Below are 14,843 nucleotides of genomic sequence, written 5' to 3' on the forward strand. Positions count from 1 at the left end.
GTCAGTAAAATACGCTTTGAGCAAGCCTTGGACATGGCGGCATCCTTGGCTCCGGCCGCAATCGAAGAGGATCCCAATGGAGTTCAGAACATTTTTGTGATGTGCACTCCTCACGAGAAAAACGCGGACGCGTACGCCCGGGTGCAGCAAATCAGGCTCGGTGAAGGCACGTTTGGGGTGGCGGCGTACCTGGCCCCACCCGAGAATACGTGTAGAGGTGTCATAAGAGGAGTCGACGTGGAAGTCAGCGAGGCTCAACTCAGAGCGAGAGTTGTTAATCATCGGAATCCGGGCGCTTTGGAGGCCAGGCGGAGGCCAGGAAGAACACTACAGCGGTGGTAATACTTTTCGAGGGAATGAGGGTGCCAAACTACGTGGCATGCGGTGCGAGTATATTTCGCTGCACACTCTGCCGACGCCACGAAGAACTCGGACACCGGGCTGACGTGGGTCCCATCCCGGGAAGCAAGTGGTGTCGCACCTGCGGCAAACGATCGCCGGCGGAAGATCACCAGTGCGATCCTAAATGCACGTTGTGCGGTGGCCCGCACCCCACAGCGGCCAAAGAGTGTAGGGACAAATTTCAAGTTCCATATATCGTCAGAAGAAGACGGCGGCAGCGGCGTCGACGCGCCGAGCAGCTGAACCGGGGAACCGACGTCATCACGGCGGGCGGCAGGAGCCGCTCGCGCACGCCAGCTGTGCAGGAGCGCAGCACCGAAAGAAGCCGCTCTCGCACGCCAGCTGCGCAGAAGCGCGGTGCAATCAGGCAGCGCTCCAGATCAAGAGGGCGCTCGGTGTCCAGCGTGAGGATCCAGGAGGAGCCTACCTGTGCGGATCGTGTCAAAGGGCAGACGAAGAAGGCGCTACAGAGACCCACGGAGGTAACGCGGTAGGCTTCGCCAGAGCATGGTAGTAGATCGCACGTGGACGCATTACTAAAGGAAGTTAAGGAGCTTAGAGAGGAGGTACGCCAACTCAAAGCCGCCAAGGCAAACCCAAAGTCCATTGAAATAGAGGCGAGCGACCAGACGCCACAGGTAGTCGAACATGTACCCCGCGTACGACGCACTAAAGTAAAGCGTGAGGCCCCCCTTCCTAACGACGAGAGCGACTCGGAAACGTCTGAGGGAGAGGTCCAGCAAAGAAAGATGTTGGAGGAACTACTTAGGATGAGCAGAGAAAATCAGGAAAGCGTAAATCTTTTGGTCCAAAGAGTGACCGTACTAGAAAAAAAGGCGGCGATTAAGGTCAAAGCCAAGGTCCGGGCGCAAAGCCAGGTAGTGAATCACTCCGAGGTTGCTCCGGCTGTGGAGCAAGGCATGTTAATGTAGCATCATGGATGGCGATCACAAAGAGCTGGTAATATGGCAGTGGAACTGCGCTAGTTTTCAAATGCGCAAGGCTCCGCTACGGCAATTTTTGACGAATGAGGTGGAAAAACCGCAGATTTTGTTATTACAGGAGACACTATGTGACGACCCTACCCTCTCTGGCTTCAACACTGTGTCGGTCAGAAACGAGGGAAGCAGAGGACTAGCTACGATGATAAAAAAAATCTAGCCTTTATTGATCATCCAATCCAATCTTAACGGGCTAAGATGGAGGCCCTTTTCGTGGAGGTTATACCGCACGGGCGTCTTAAGCAGAGCGTCTTTGTGCTTAATGTCTATAACCCGCCGTCGGACCAGAGACAGACGTTTAACTCCCTGCTTAGGAAGGCGACGTCGGTAGCCAAGCACTCTCCTCTGATAGTTGCAGGGGACTTTAACGCGCCTCATAATGCATCGGGCTACGTCAGACGGACTGTAAAAGGAGAGAACCTGACGAGGATCCTGGATGATCTCGTGTTTTCGGTAATCACGGACCCAGGGTTCCCCACTAGGCTGGGCACGTCAATTTCGCGAGACACAACACCTGATTTGGCATGTGTAAGGAACGTAGGTAACGTAACGTGGGCCAATAAGCAGGAGAACCTGGGCAGTGACCACTTCATAGTAGCGGCAACATTAACGGTGGACGCCCGACCGGCCAGGGTATTTCGAGTCACGGACTGGGAGGAGTTCAGGAAACTTAAGAAGGAGCGAACGAGCACATTTTCCTCGTTTGACGAGGCTATCGAATCGCTAACGGAGGACGTCGGGAGGGCTACTAAGGTAGTACAAACAGAAGCAGAGGTCCTAAGAATGGATCCGCACCTAGCGCATCTGTTGGAGGCGAAATCGTCAATTCTGATGAGGTGGAAAACAGAAAGGTTAAATCGCAGGCTGAGAAGAAAGGTTGCGGAGCCTAATAGAGAGATCGAGAGATATTGCGCGGAGCTCAATAGGCTACAATGGGACGAGGTCTGCGCGGCAGTAGACGGGTCCATGCGCTCAGGAGGGAAGTGGAACCTCCTCAAGCACCTCCTGGGTGACGCACAGACAAAGCATAATCAATGGCAAACACTTAGTAAAGTCATACACCGGCACAAACAGGAGGGAGGTACTGAAGAGTCACTTTTGAATGCGATCGCGGATAGATACCTTCCTATAGGGCCGACGCAGGAAGAGGATTATCCGCAAATCGAATGTGCGACGGTAGAGGAACTGGACGCGCCCTTCACAGAATCAGAGATCAGGGCGGTGCTCTACAATTTAAACAGCAGATCGGCTCCGGGTCCGGATAAGGTTTCTAACAGGCTATTACGAAACCTGGACGATAAGGCAGTGGAACTACTAACTATAGAGGCCAACAGGGTATGGGGGACAGGACAGGTGCCTGACGGATGGAGGTTGGCTATAGTGACACTCATCCCTAAACCAGGAAAACCCCTTCATTTGGACAACATGAGGTCAATATCACTAACCCCGTGCATAGACAAGGTAGCTGAGCACGCGATCTTGAACAGGATTTCCGGGTACATAGAGCGCAGAGACCTCTTCCCAAATAATATGGTTGGTTTCCGGCCCGGCCTATCGACCCAGGAGGTTATGCTAATGCTAAGGAAGCAAATCTTTGACAGCGGCACCCGGAACGTGAGAGGAATTCTCGTCTTGGATCTCACTAAGGCGTTCGACACAGTGTTACATAGATACATTCTCCAGGCCACGGGCGGGATAGGCCTGGGAGTCAAACTCCAGGCCTTTGTCAGGTCCTTTCTCATGAATAGAACTGCTACTATTCAGGTGGGGCAGATTCGGGCGAGCGTGTACAGACTGGGGGCTCGGGGTACCCCTCAGGGATCAGTCATATCGCCACTGCTCTTCAGTATAGTCATGAAAGGTCTATCAGACAGGCTGGGCGTCCTCCAGGGCATAGCTCACGCACTTTACGCAGATGACATCACGATCTGGTGCCCAGGGGGCTCCCTAGCTGAAATGGAGCAAGCTCTACAGGCGGCCTTGGACGAGACGGAGGCTTACCTCGTGGTCACGGGTCTCAAGCTGTCTACGAGTAAATCGGAGCTGTTACTTGACAGACCCGCAAGGCAAGGGCTTAGGGGTCTGACACCCCTCAACCAGCTACCCGTGGTATTATACGCGAATAATGGGCAGAAAATTCCTAGAGTCGACTCAGTTAAGATCCTTGGCCTGCTCATAGACGCGAGGGGCTGTAATGCCAGAACAATTACCCACGTTACAGCCAAGACGGAGAATATGTTGCGGTTAATTGCTAAGGTGTGCAACCGAAAGAAGGGGTTACAACGGATGTACAACGCGTTTCTCATGAGTCATATTAACTAGGTGGCGTCAGCTCTAGTATAGACAAAAACGGAAAAGACCAAATTAAATACCCTCATGCGCAAGAGCATCAACAAAGTGCTAGGCTTGCCTATTGCCTCGAGCTCCGACAGGCTAGATCAACTCGGGATGCACAATAGCATAGACGAGATCATAGAGGCACAGGTCACTGCCCAGGTGGTTAGGCTATCGTCGACCAAAGCTGGCAGGCGAATTCTCGACGAGGTTGGCATGGCCCCTAGGGTAATGGAGGACCGGCGCATGACATTGACACGAGAAACGAGGGCGACCTACCTGGTGAGGCCCTTCCCGCGGAACGTACATCCGCAGCATAACGAGGGTAGGCGTAAAGCCCGTGCACGAGCCATATTGAAGAAAGTTAGAGATGACAGAGACTCCGCGGTCTTTGTCGATGCGGCGCAGTACGGGAACAGGAGAGTGTTCGCGTTGTCGGTTGTAGACGGGCGGGGGGTGCTTCGGTCCTCGGCCTCGGTCAGAGCGGCCACCGCGAGTATAGCAGAGCAAATTGCGGTTGCGCTGGCCTTGTGTGACCCAGAGCGTTCCTACATTTACACCGCCTCTAGAGACGCAATCAAAGCTTTCGAATCGCGTAACCTCGCACGAGAAGCCGCCTCTATTCTAGAGAAAAGGGCTTGCCCCGGTTCTCATATTATCACGTGGTTCCCCGCACACATGGGGACGAACGTTCTCGAAGGATTACCAAACCTCAACGAGCTGGCCCACGACCATGCGCGAGAATTCACGCGCCGCGACGGTCTGAAGGCTCCGGAGGGGCAGGAAGGGACTCAGCAGAGCGATCCACTCCTCACATTTAATGAAATTACTAAACATTACCAACTTGGTCGGAGGATTTATCCTCTGCCTCAACCGAAGCTCAGTAGAGGTCAGCCAGCTACTCTCAGAATGTTGCAGACGGGATCTTTCCCGTCGCGGGGATTCCTCAGCAGGATGTACTCAGATGTGGACCCTAGTTGTCCCGACTGCAGTGAAACATTTTGTTCTATGACTCACATGCTCTGGCGATGTCCCGCGTTGCCTGACGACTTTTTCTCCAGCGAAGTCGAATGGGAGGAGGCCATCAGAAGCACGGTACTCCTAAATCAAACCCAGGCTATCCAGAGAGCCCAGGAAAGGGCGGAGCGTCACGGCGTTCTGTCCTCTACGTGGGTGCGGCCAGCGGCTACAAAGGCCTCCCGTTGGGAGGTCCTGACAGTAGCTCCTCAGGATTAAATAAAGTTCGCTGTCTGTCTGTCTGTCTGTCTGTCTGTCTGTCTGTCTGTCTGTCTGTCTGTCTGTCTGTCTGTCTGTCTGTCTGTCTGTCTGTCTGTCTGTCTGTCTGTCTGTCTGTCTGTCTGTCTGTCTGTCTGTCTGTCTGTCTGTCTGTCTGTCTGTCTGTCTGTCTGTCTGTCTGTCTGTCTGTCTGTCTGTCTGTCTGTCTGTCTGTCTGTCTGTCTGTCTGTCTGTCTGTCTGTCTGTCTGTCTGTCTGTCTGTCTGTCTGTCTGTCTGTCTGTCTGTCTGTCTGTCTGTCTGTCTGTCTGTCTGTCTGTCTGTCTGTCTGTCTGTCTGTCTGTCTGTCTGTCTGTCTGTCTGTCTGTCTGTCTGTCTGTCTGTCTGTCTGTCTGTCTGTCTGTCTGTCTGTCTGTCTGTCTGTCTGTCTGTCTGTCTGTCTGTCTGTCTGTCTGTCTGTCTGTCTGTCTGTCTGTCTGTCTGTCTGTCTGTCTGTCTGTCTGTCTGTCTGTCTGTCTGTCTGTCTGTCTGTCTGTCTGTCTGTCTGTCTGTCTGTCTGTCTGTCTGTCTGTCTGTCTGTCTGTCTGTCTGTCTGTCTGTCTGTCTGTCTGTCTGTCTGTCTGTCTGTCTGTCTGTCTGTCTGTCTGTCTGTCTGTCTGTCTGTCTGTCTGTCTGTCTGTCTGTCTGTCTGTCTGTCTGTCTGTCTGTCTGTCTGTCTGTCTGTCTGTCTGTCTGTCTGTCTGTCTGTCTGTCTGTCTGTCTGTCTGTCTGTCTGTCTGTCTGTCTGTCTGTCTGTCTGTCTGTCTGTCTGTCTGTCTGTCTGTCTGTCTGTCTGTCTGTCTGTCTGTCTGTCTGTCTGTCTGTCTGTCTGTCTGTCTGTCTGTCTGTCTGTCTGTCTGTCTGTCTGTCTGTCTGTCTGTCTGTCTGTCTGTCTGTCTGTCTGTCTGTCTGTCTGTCTGTCTGTCTGTCTGTCTGTCTGTCTGTCTGTCTGTCTGTCTGTCTGTCTGTCTGTCTGTCTGTCTGTCTGTCTGTCTGTCTGTCTGTCTGTCTGTCTGTCTGTCTGTCTGTCTGTCTGTCTGTCTGTCTGTCTGTCTGTCTGTCTGTCTGTCTGTCTGTCTGTCTGTCTGTCTGTCTGTCTGTCTGTCTGTCTGTCTGTCTGTCTGTCTGTCTGTCTGTCTGTCTGTCTGTCTGTCTGTCTGTCTGTCTGTCTGTCTGTCTGTCTGTCTGTCTGTCTGTCTGTCTGTCTGTCTGTCTGTCTGTCTGTCTGTCTGTCTGTCTGTCTGTCTGTCTGTCTGTCTGTCTGTCTGTCTGTCTGTCTGTCTGTCTGTCTGTCTGTCTGTCTGTCTGTCTGTCTGTCTGTCTGTCTGTCTGTCTGTCTGTCTGTCTGTCTGTCTGTCTGTCTGTCTGTCTGTCTGTCTGTCTGTCTGTCTGTCTGTCTGTCTGTCTGTCTGTCTGTCTGTCTGTCTGTCTGTCTGTCTGTCTGTCTGTCTGTCTGTCTGTCTGTCTGTCTGTCTGTCTGTCTGTCTGTCTGTCTGTCTGTCTGTCTGTCTGTCTGTCTGTCTGTCTGTCTGTCTGTCTGTCTGTCTGTCTGTCTGTCTGTCTGTCTGTCTGTCTGTCTGTCTGTCTGTCTAGAAGGATTCGAACTTTCGACTATGGCAACCGAGCATTCAACATAGCTCAGTCAGCTAGTTCTGTAGGCAGCGAGTCTACCTTATCGCCAACAAGTACAGCCCAAAGGGCCCTACATGCCCCAAAACTTCTTTGATTTATCCGCTATAGATGAGTTGAGCTGATCGCGGTGAGTAACTCAATATAGAACGATTTCCAAGCTGTTCTGGCCTTGTAGTTCCGGAACTCTCGCGTGCGCAGGCGGCCGTGAACTTGGCTAGGCAAACTATACAGGCGTTCTGACGGCTTCGGACAGCACTTAGAACGAGGCAAAATAATGGTGGAAGTGGTCACTTCTTCCACCCGAAAGGCGACGAGACACGGGGTATTTCCATCTTGTGCTGCGTCGGAAGATCAAATCGTCGAGAGTGGATAGGCTGCACTGTGCTTGCGTCACGATAAATTACCAACACGCCCAAGCCTCTACCAGCAGTCAGTAGCATTTAGTTCTCTAGTTTAAAACAACCCCTATGCTGGAGCCACGTAGTAGTTCATTGCTGTGGTCATGAAGCTGGATCGTTTAAGATCTGATCCTACTATTTATCTTAATACGGTAGTCTGATGGTAATTGCACCGAAGCTAAGAAATAACTATATATAATATATACACTGACACATAATAATATTCAATACGTAACATTGGCTGAGGTATCTTCAGGGCACACATGTAATGTGCGGAGCTGAGAGCATTAATCAGGTGCAGGTGTGGATATTTGTTATAAGTCCTTGCTTTTCTCATGAACTAAACCTTAAACGAGAAGTTATCCGAAAGACAATGCCCCCTGACAGTTGCCCGTTTGTCCTACCCGCCCTCCGTGCAGTCGCCACCTGCTGCAGCTTCAGTACAGTTCGGGCATCGACGACTTAGGCTCGATCAAGTGGGACATGGCGCTCTGCCTCCTCGCCGTCTACATCATCTGCTACTTCAGTCTTTGGAAAGGAATCTCCACCTCCGGAAAGGTACCTCCACTCTTTTCCTCTCTCTCTGTCTCTGGGTCGGACCATTCTACAAGTATGTAGGACTGTTAAGAAGTACTGCCTCAAAACGGTAGTTGATTTCTTTTTTTCTGCACCTCTGAGTATGTATATTGACCCGTGCAATCATGATCATCCATGGAATCAGGATCATGATTGCATGGGTCATGATTATGGATTAACCAATCAATCATGAATGCAAGTGACTGCGAACCTGAACCAACGACGTTTGAGAACACATATGAAGTTTGATGTGCTGAAAATTAGAGCATTGTTCAATGATAGCCTGGGTAAAAAAATTAGTTTGCAATTGTTATTCAGTCACGTCATTCAGTTAACGTTTGTCAAGGCAAGTAGTCACGGTGCGTCCAAATCCCGAGAAGTAAATCTTAAAAAAATGCAACAGACCTATGCCACTTTAGGTGCGTTACATTAGCTTACCGTTCTGTAACACTATTTTGGCTTATATGTAAAAAAAGATAAATAAAGATGATGATGACGATGAAGCCTCAATTAATGACACAAACCAACTGTAAAAGCATGAATGGAAGAGAACACTTTCAAGCAAGTGTGTAGAATTAATCCATACCACTACATGTGAACTCACAGCGAACGAATAAAACAAAAATAGGCAGTCTTTCTCTCTCTCTTTACTTTTTAGAGTATTCAGAATGAAAATTTGGAGGGAAAGTCAGACGGAGAGCTGAATCGAGCACAGTGTCGGGCGCCGCTGTTGCAAGGGTGGCGACCTCTGGCGTGGTCGATACGTCGGTCTGGCAGCCGGGGGTGCCGGTGCAGGTGGCAGTGCACTTCCGGTTAAAAGCTAATTGGTTGCAGCCGCCGGAAGTGCGACCCGGAGAGTCGGCTGACGGCGCGGCAGCGAAAGAGCGAAGAGCCAGGGGGCCAAATCCAATATGGCCGCTGCAGCCGAGTGGCTTTTCGTGTCGCCGGGGCCTCCAGCTTCACCACCTTGCAGCCTGCCAGAAACAGATGAGCAGAAAAAGCGTAGAATAAGTCATCTGTAAAACAAAAAAGGAAGGAAGTACGCATAGCACACAGATTGGCGAGGCAAGGGCCATCGCGTAGGAAGTCACTGACCACCGCATAGAGGAAAGGAAATAAAATAGAAGAAGTTGAAGTGAAGGGTAGATGAAAATATGAAAACGGGGATGACCATTACCTCTACGCCGCCGCTTAGCGTCAACGTTCCCTGGCCCCTCCATGGAAAGGGGCGGCGATACGCTTGGCGAGCCTTTACGGCCACAGCGATCCCTTTCGCGGCATTGAAGCGATCAAAAGGGCTGCGCCTTTGTGTTCAACAAAACCTACCGAACACATCTGTCCCTTTTCTTTTCCGTTAGGCACACGTACATGTCCTGAAGCCTTTCGCGTCTTCACTTTGCGCCACTTACTGGCAACCTCTTCTTTCCATTGTGACCTAGTTACATTACCCGCTGCTTCGCCTGGAGAACTCGAATGGCCTTCCTGCTCCGGAAACCTGTTGCTTCGCCGCATTGCAACAGTGCTTTGCGGCAAAGGTGGTTGTCTTATTTCAGTTTAGTTTTTTTCTTTCTCTTGCTCTGTCATCCTTATATTTGTGGGAAAAAATGGACAGCAACGCTAACGGTTTACTACATTTCTTTTCATTTTTAAGAAACGTGGCCCACGTTACTCGGGCTGGAAATTACCACTTTGTGGAGGGTAATTTCTTACTGTTTAAGGGGCAATATGGCCCACTTACCGGTTTGGCAGAGATGTGCGTTATATCACCGCCTTAATATTTCATTAAAGAAGGTGTCTGCATAAGCTTTCGAATGCTGCCTACTAGACATAGGTAACATGTTTCATTCTCGACACTTAAATGTCGGTGAAACTAACTGTCTTTCAAGGTGTTTTTGACCTGCGCTTGTCTTCTTTGGCGTGAACGAGCTTTGAAATTAGCGGTGCGGGCTTTATCATGTATATTGGTGTTTCTGCCGCATCCTTGTTCTACTTTTGTCTGCGTTCGCATGCCTGCTTTTTCTTACGATGAATACCTAGCGACTTGTTCATCTTTCAGTCGTTCGATGCCTAGCCTGCATTGCAAGAATGATTACTCACAAACAAAATGGCAACATTCGGCGCCGAAGCGCTTTGACTTTCTCCTTTGGCTGAATGTGTGTCTGAGGGAAAATATGGTGCTCAACTGCTGGAGACAGAATAAATGAAACGTTGCGTTTGTCTCGGGGCCGTGGCTAGTGGCACTGCGAACAGCTGCCATGTATTAGGGCTGCACGTGTCGCTTACTGGCCGAGCACATTCGTCGAACTGCGCAGAACGATGATCAGTAGGGAGGAAAGTGGTTGTGAGGCAGGATGTGAGTGTGAAAAAAGTTTCGCCTCGGCTCTCGGTTGTCAGTGCAGTATGTCGCCACTGAACACGAAGGGACTCGCCATCGGAACGGAGCGTGGAAACCCACAGCCAAGGCCTTCGCGTCGACCAGTTGAGTGAAAGCGGAGGTCCAACAAGAAAGGCAGCTCGGAAAGTGGGCGCGTTCGTAGGATACGCCCGACAAAATATCGTGTAGCAACTTGAAAAGAAACGGATCATGGAATAAAAAGAGCCGCGAGAACATGTCCCGTAACTGCGGCTTTTTAGTTGAGATAATCGGAGGGTCACTGGAGCCTACCAGCTTTTAGAGCGCAGCTCTTTGGCGTCCGTTCCTGGGTTTCGCGTCGTCGTCGGCCTCGTAACCAGCTCCGCCCCCCTTTCATCCCCCCAGCGCTAGCAGCGACCGACTGATACCGCTGGATGCCGCTGACGCCGCTAGAGAGTCAAGATAACGTGACTGCATAGAACACCGTCGCCGCCATGCAGAAAGAGGAGGAAAGGGTCCCCCCCCCCCTGTTCTTGTGTGGCGGATAGGGTGCTCTTCAGTTGCCGACGCGCCGGTTATTTCACGTAGGCCCCGGCACGTCGACGAATACGTGACCACCTTCCCACGGCTAGACCTGGTTCTTAGCGCTGCGGAAGCGAGGGTATCATATTGTTTGTGTCGGCATCGGCGGCGTTGTCCCTGAAACCAACTCCGCAGCTGGGGTTGACTCACTATCGGCGTCAGCGGCATCAGTCAGTCGCTGCTATCTCTTCCCTCCTCCCTTTATCGTGTTGTCCGCTTGCTGCGCGCGCTTCTGCCCCCATCGTTTGCCGCTGGGTGTACACGCCGCCCCCCTCCCCCCTCTTCCTGCGAGTCTCCGGTTGTCAAAGCGCCGGCTCGAACTTAATTCCTTTCTTCGCTCCTCCTCCAATGCAACCCCTGTGCGGTGGCAATCAGAGAGCCAGATCGGTGGCGGCGGATCTGTATATGTGCACCGCCCGAGCCGAAATTGCCGCTGCCGTTCGCCCTGTGCGGTGGCAATCAGAGAGCCAGATCGGTGGCGGCGGATCTGTATATGTGCACCGCCCGAGCCGAAATTGCCGCTGCCGTTCGCCACTGCGAAATTATCTGCCAGTTCTTTCTGAGCCATGAGCGAGACGACCGATGGAAGTCCTCCGTCTGCTGCTGTTGCTGCTGCTGCTAAACGAGCTGCCAGAGCAGAGGCCCAGCGCCGTCGCCGTCAGAATCCAGAGGTGCGTGCCGCCGAAGCAGAAGCTTACCGTCGCCGCCGTCGAGATGATCCAGGAGTACGGGAAATATAAAAAAAAAATTCTGTGATAGCGCATACATGTGTTGCTCGATTTCTTTGCCTCAATCTATCGAAAAGGTGAAACAGCTTATTTGCTGCGCTCAAATTTCGCATTAGGAAGTAACGTAATCGTCGGTAATTTTTTTTGTTAAGGTTTTGTTTCTGCTTTCCTGACAAATATGAGCGAAAACATAAAATTGTTGGCCCTTATCGTCCCATCTCCGTTCACCGAATGCCTGTTTCTTTGGCGCTTAACGTAGATAACCCCGCACTTTGCAGAATTTTCTCGCAGTACTTAGTTCAGTAATCGTGTCGGCAAATAATTCCGTAATTATTTAATCATAATGTAGGCTCCGTTGTGCCTCGGAGAAAAGCAATGGGTGACGCTCTCTTCACTACGCCTGCCTATCGTGCGCCACCTGCACAGAGTGAGGCACGCCGGCAGGGGCCACTCTTCCCCCCGGGAGACTCAGCCCTCGCTGTGCCGCGCAGGTGGTGTGGTTCACGGCGCTGTTCCCGTACTGCGTGCTCTTCATCCTGCTCATCCGCGGCACCACGTTGCCCGGTGCGGCCCAGGGCATCGCCTACTACCTCACGCCGGACTTCAGCGTGCTCGCAAACCCGAGGGTGAGTGACACTGTTCGGCACGCGGCCACAATCGCGGCTGCTTTCTTAGAAATCGATGCAGGCCGACGCCCCCCTCGTTCGAATGATCTTGCTGTGCTTCGAATCTCGAAGCGTTGAGAGAATTATCACACCTATAACCACTCTTCCCAGCAATGTTACAACACAGACAAACGCAGAAAAATAGGAAGGCACAGAACAGTGTGCTGACTTTCAACTAACACTTTTTTATTGAGGATGAGTCATTGTTTTCCCTACTTCTGTATGTGCTGTAACAGTGCCAGAATGGACGCGCGCATCTCAAACTAGCCAGCCAGAAAGCGTTGTTGACGCTTATAACTGACTGCACTGCGCGACAGATGAAGGTCAACCGGCGTGTATGACGGACGTTCGTGCATGACACACCAGCCCGCCGTGAAACATATATACTCTCCTGGCTTTGACCTTGCGAGGAGTGGTACAGTGGCAGTAGAACTACCTTATTTTTTTTTCTTTTCTTTGGGGTCTGTTTTTATTTTCGCAGTTATTTTGACAAAATGTCTGCCGTAAACACGTGCGGCCACATACGCTGGTGTTGCACGTGCTATGACGTTCGAAAGTTATGTCACACTTGGGCATAATGCTACATGCAGCGCCAACATACTTTGTGGCACACTTCAGCTACTCTTAAACCGGGCGCTAGTCCTAAGATGTATATGAACACGCCTAGAGCATAAGCTACGCTCTTAATTTACCCACCTTTAATATGCATCACCCTAATTACTCTAATTGAGACGATCATTAGTGAGTTTCTACAAGTCGGTGTGCTAATTCAAATTGTGCGCACTGCCACCGCTAATCATGTCCTATTGGAGTGCTTTTCCGTACCGATACATTTTCCTCCTTTCAAGCACCAGGCACAATGTAACTTCCTCTTCGTATATTGCGTGACGGAGCCTGCAAGTTGTTTTGACATCAAAATGAGTGATATTGTCTTCGTTCAAGATTTCAACCATGCGATTACTCACTATAGCAGCTCTCATCGCAGGCGTTCATCAACGTGACATCATTTGGCTGCCTCAGAACTTATGCATTTCCTTTCAGGTTTGGGTGGATGCGGCCACTCAGGTATTCTTCTCCCTGGGTCCCGGCTTCGGCGTCCTGCTGGCCTTTTCCAGCTATAACGAATTCCACAACAACGTCTACAGGTCGGTGATGCATGTAACGGAGTATACATGCTGCAATGCAGGCATTCGCACAAGACTGCAAGCAGTTCAAATAGTTGGGGATCGTTTCGACATCTCGCGTCAACGCACTGGTGTAGAACACCGGTACTAATAGGGGAAATTTCCAGGCGTATGTATACCCTTGAGCACGACTGGCACTGCCGAGGCAGCCTACTGATGTATCCTATAAAAGAGAGAGAGAGAGAGATTTTAATGAAATGCAGATAATTCTGCAAGCATATGTGTAGCCGCCTAGATGCCACTCGATCAGCGGGCAGAATATAGTGCACGCACGGTGCATTATGCTGGAGTTACCAATAAGCACGAAAGTTGGGGTCATAACAAAGAAGCCTAAGAAGAAGCCAAGAATCCTGCGACGAGAGATGGAAAAAGAAGGGTGTATGCGAAAGGGAGACTGCAGCGTAGAGTATAACGTAAGCGGCTCTAGCTATTAGTCTAGTTAAGGTTAGAAGAACGCTGAGCAGGTGATATAATGAGTACAAGAAATAATTGGCGGTCGATCATTGTGACAGCATCGAGACCAACGGAACGGAAATGCATTCTTGGGCAGCTGGGAATTAAGCGGTTGAACGAGATAAGAGAACTTCCGGGCTTAGGAATGGAGTCGAATGTCACAGGACATCCTCCCATGCACTGACCGTAAATCGCTCCGCGAAATGCTAAACAACCACATTCCTTAAGTACCGATCTTACCCACCCTTAGTCCAACACATGTTTCTCTTTCTTGACAATTGTTCCTGGCTTGTTTTTGTTAGTTGTTGTTTCTTTTGCTGTTCTGATCATTTGTTCTGACATTGTCGCAAGGATTATGTAATGCCTCCGGGCCTTTAAGGTGAAAATAAATTAAATGACATGAATTGAAACGGCTAGTTAAAGATCGCAGGGACTGGTCTTTATCTTGTAGCGGGCATAAGATAGATTGATGGGGATGATAACTAAGGAAGCCCTTAGGGAACCTGCTTTTTGTTTTTTTAATGAGACAGTGGTTTATTTCAAAGCTGAAGGAAACGTATAAAGGGAAGCCTGGCGTCTTCTGGGGTTCTTTAAGGTGCAAAGTGCACGAGAGCTTCTACATTTCGCCTCGTTAGAAAATGTGGTGGCCGCGCCCGGGACCGAATCCGCATCCTCGAGCTCAGCAGCGCAATGCCATGGCAGCTGGGCTACCGCGGCCAACATTTAATATTGGCGTCGTTCTTTATATTCGCTGTTGTATAAACGTTCTGCCTGCCACACAATTCTTTCTTGCAACTTTTTTTCAATATCACACCTGATACACGTTGACGCCGAGAACTTACAATTAAGGCTTCGCTATGCTTTTGCCGAGTGACACAGCGTGAAGACTGGGCAGAGCTATCCCGCTTTCCGGCTCGTGCACTCGCATTGCCACTCGTCTGGTCGCGCACTGCAGCACAGGTTCGTTCACCTCGCCCCGCCCGCCTGTTCAACCCGTGCAGAGACGCGTTGCTGACGAGTGCGGTGAACAGTGCCACCAGCTTCCTGGCGGGCTTCGTCATCTTCAGCGTGCTGGGCTACATGGCTCACCGCGCGGACATCCCCATTGAGAAAGTGGCCACCGAAGGCAAGCTTTTTTGACTTGCCGAGCTGTCTTGGTATACGCCGTTGCCACATCACCTTCATAACGCGATCAGGTCCGCAACCACAGCTATGTCTTATGAAGACGTGTGAAGACACTTATAACCATGAGGCGAACCGCG

At 50.9% G+C, this 14,843-nt stretch overlaps 2 protein-coding genes across 4 annotated transcripts in view; one reads left to right on the top strand and one right to left on the bottom strand.

Annotated features, from left to right (window-relative positions):
* Positions 1–14,843, top strand: part of DAT (Sodium-dependent dopamine transporter) — a 128,745-nt gene that overhangs the window by 62,335 nt on the left and 51,567 nt on the right. Inside the window, exons 4-7 of the mRNA XM_075684339.1 lie at positions 7,460–7,598; positions 11,771–11,905; positions 12,986–13,089; positions 14,583–14,707. Of these exons, the coding sequence (XP_075540454.1) occupies positions 7,460–7,598; positions 11,771–11,905; positions 12,986–13,089; positions 14,583–14,707 (503 nt within the window). The remainder of the gene's footprint in view (positions 1–7,459; positions 7,599–11,770; positions 11,906–12,985; positions 13,090–14,582; positions 14,708–14,843) is intronic.
* Positions 8,246–14,843, bottom strand: part of LOC142575202 (uncharacterized) — a 136,459-nt gene continuing 129,861 nt past the window's right edge. For all 3 annotated transcript variants that reach the window (XR_012826604.1, XM_075684338.1, XM_075684336.1), the window contains one exon: positions 8,246–8,590. Coding sequence is in view for 2 of the 3 variants with exons in the window: in XM_075684336.1 (XP_075540451.1) it covers positions 8,430–8,590 (161 nt within the window). In the remaining variant the exon portion in view is untranslated. The remainder of the gene's footprint in view (positions 8,591–14,843) is intronic.

Source organism: Dermacentor variabilis, chromosome 3 (genome assembly GCF_050947875.1).
Source record: "Dermacentor variabilis isolate Ectoservices chromosome 3, ASM5094787v1, whole genome shotgun sequence".
NCBI lineage: Eukaryota > Metazoa > Arthropoda > Arachnida > Ixodida > Ixodidae > Dermacentor > Dermacentor variabilis.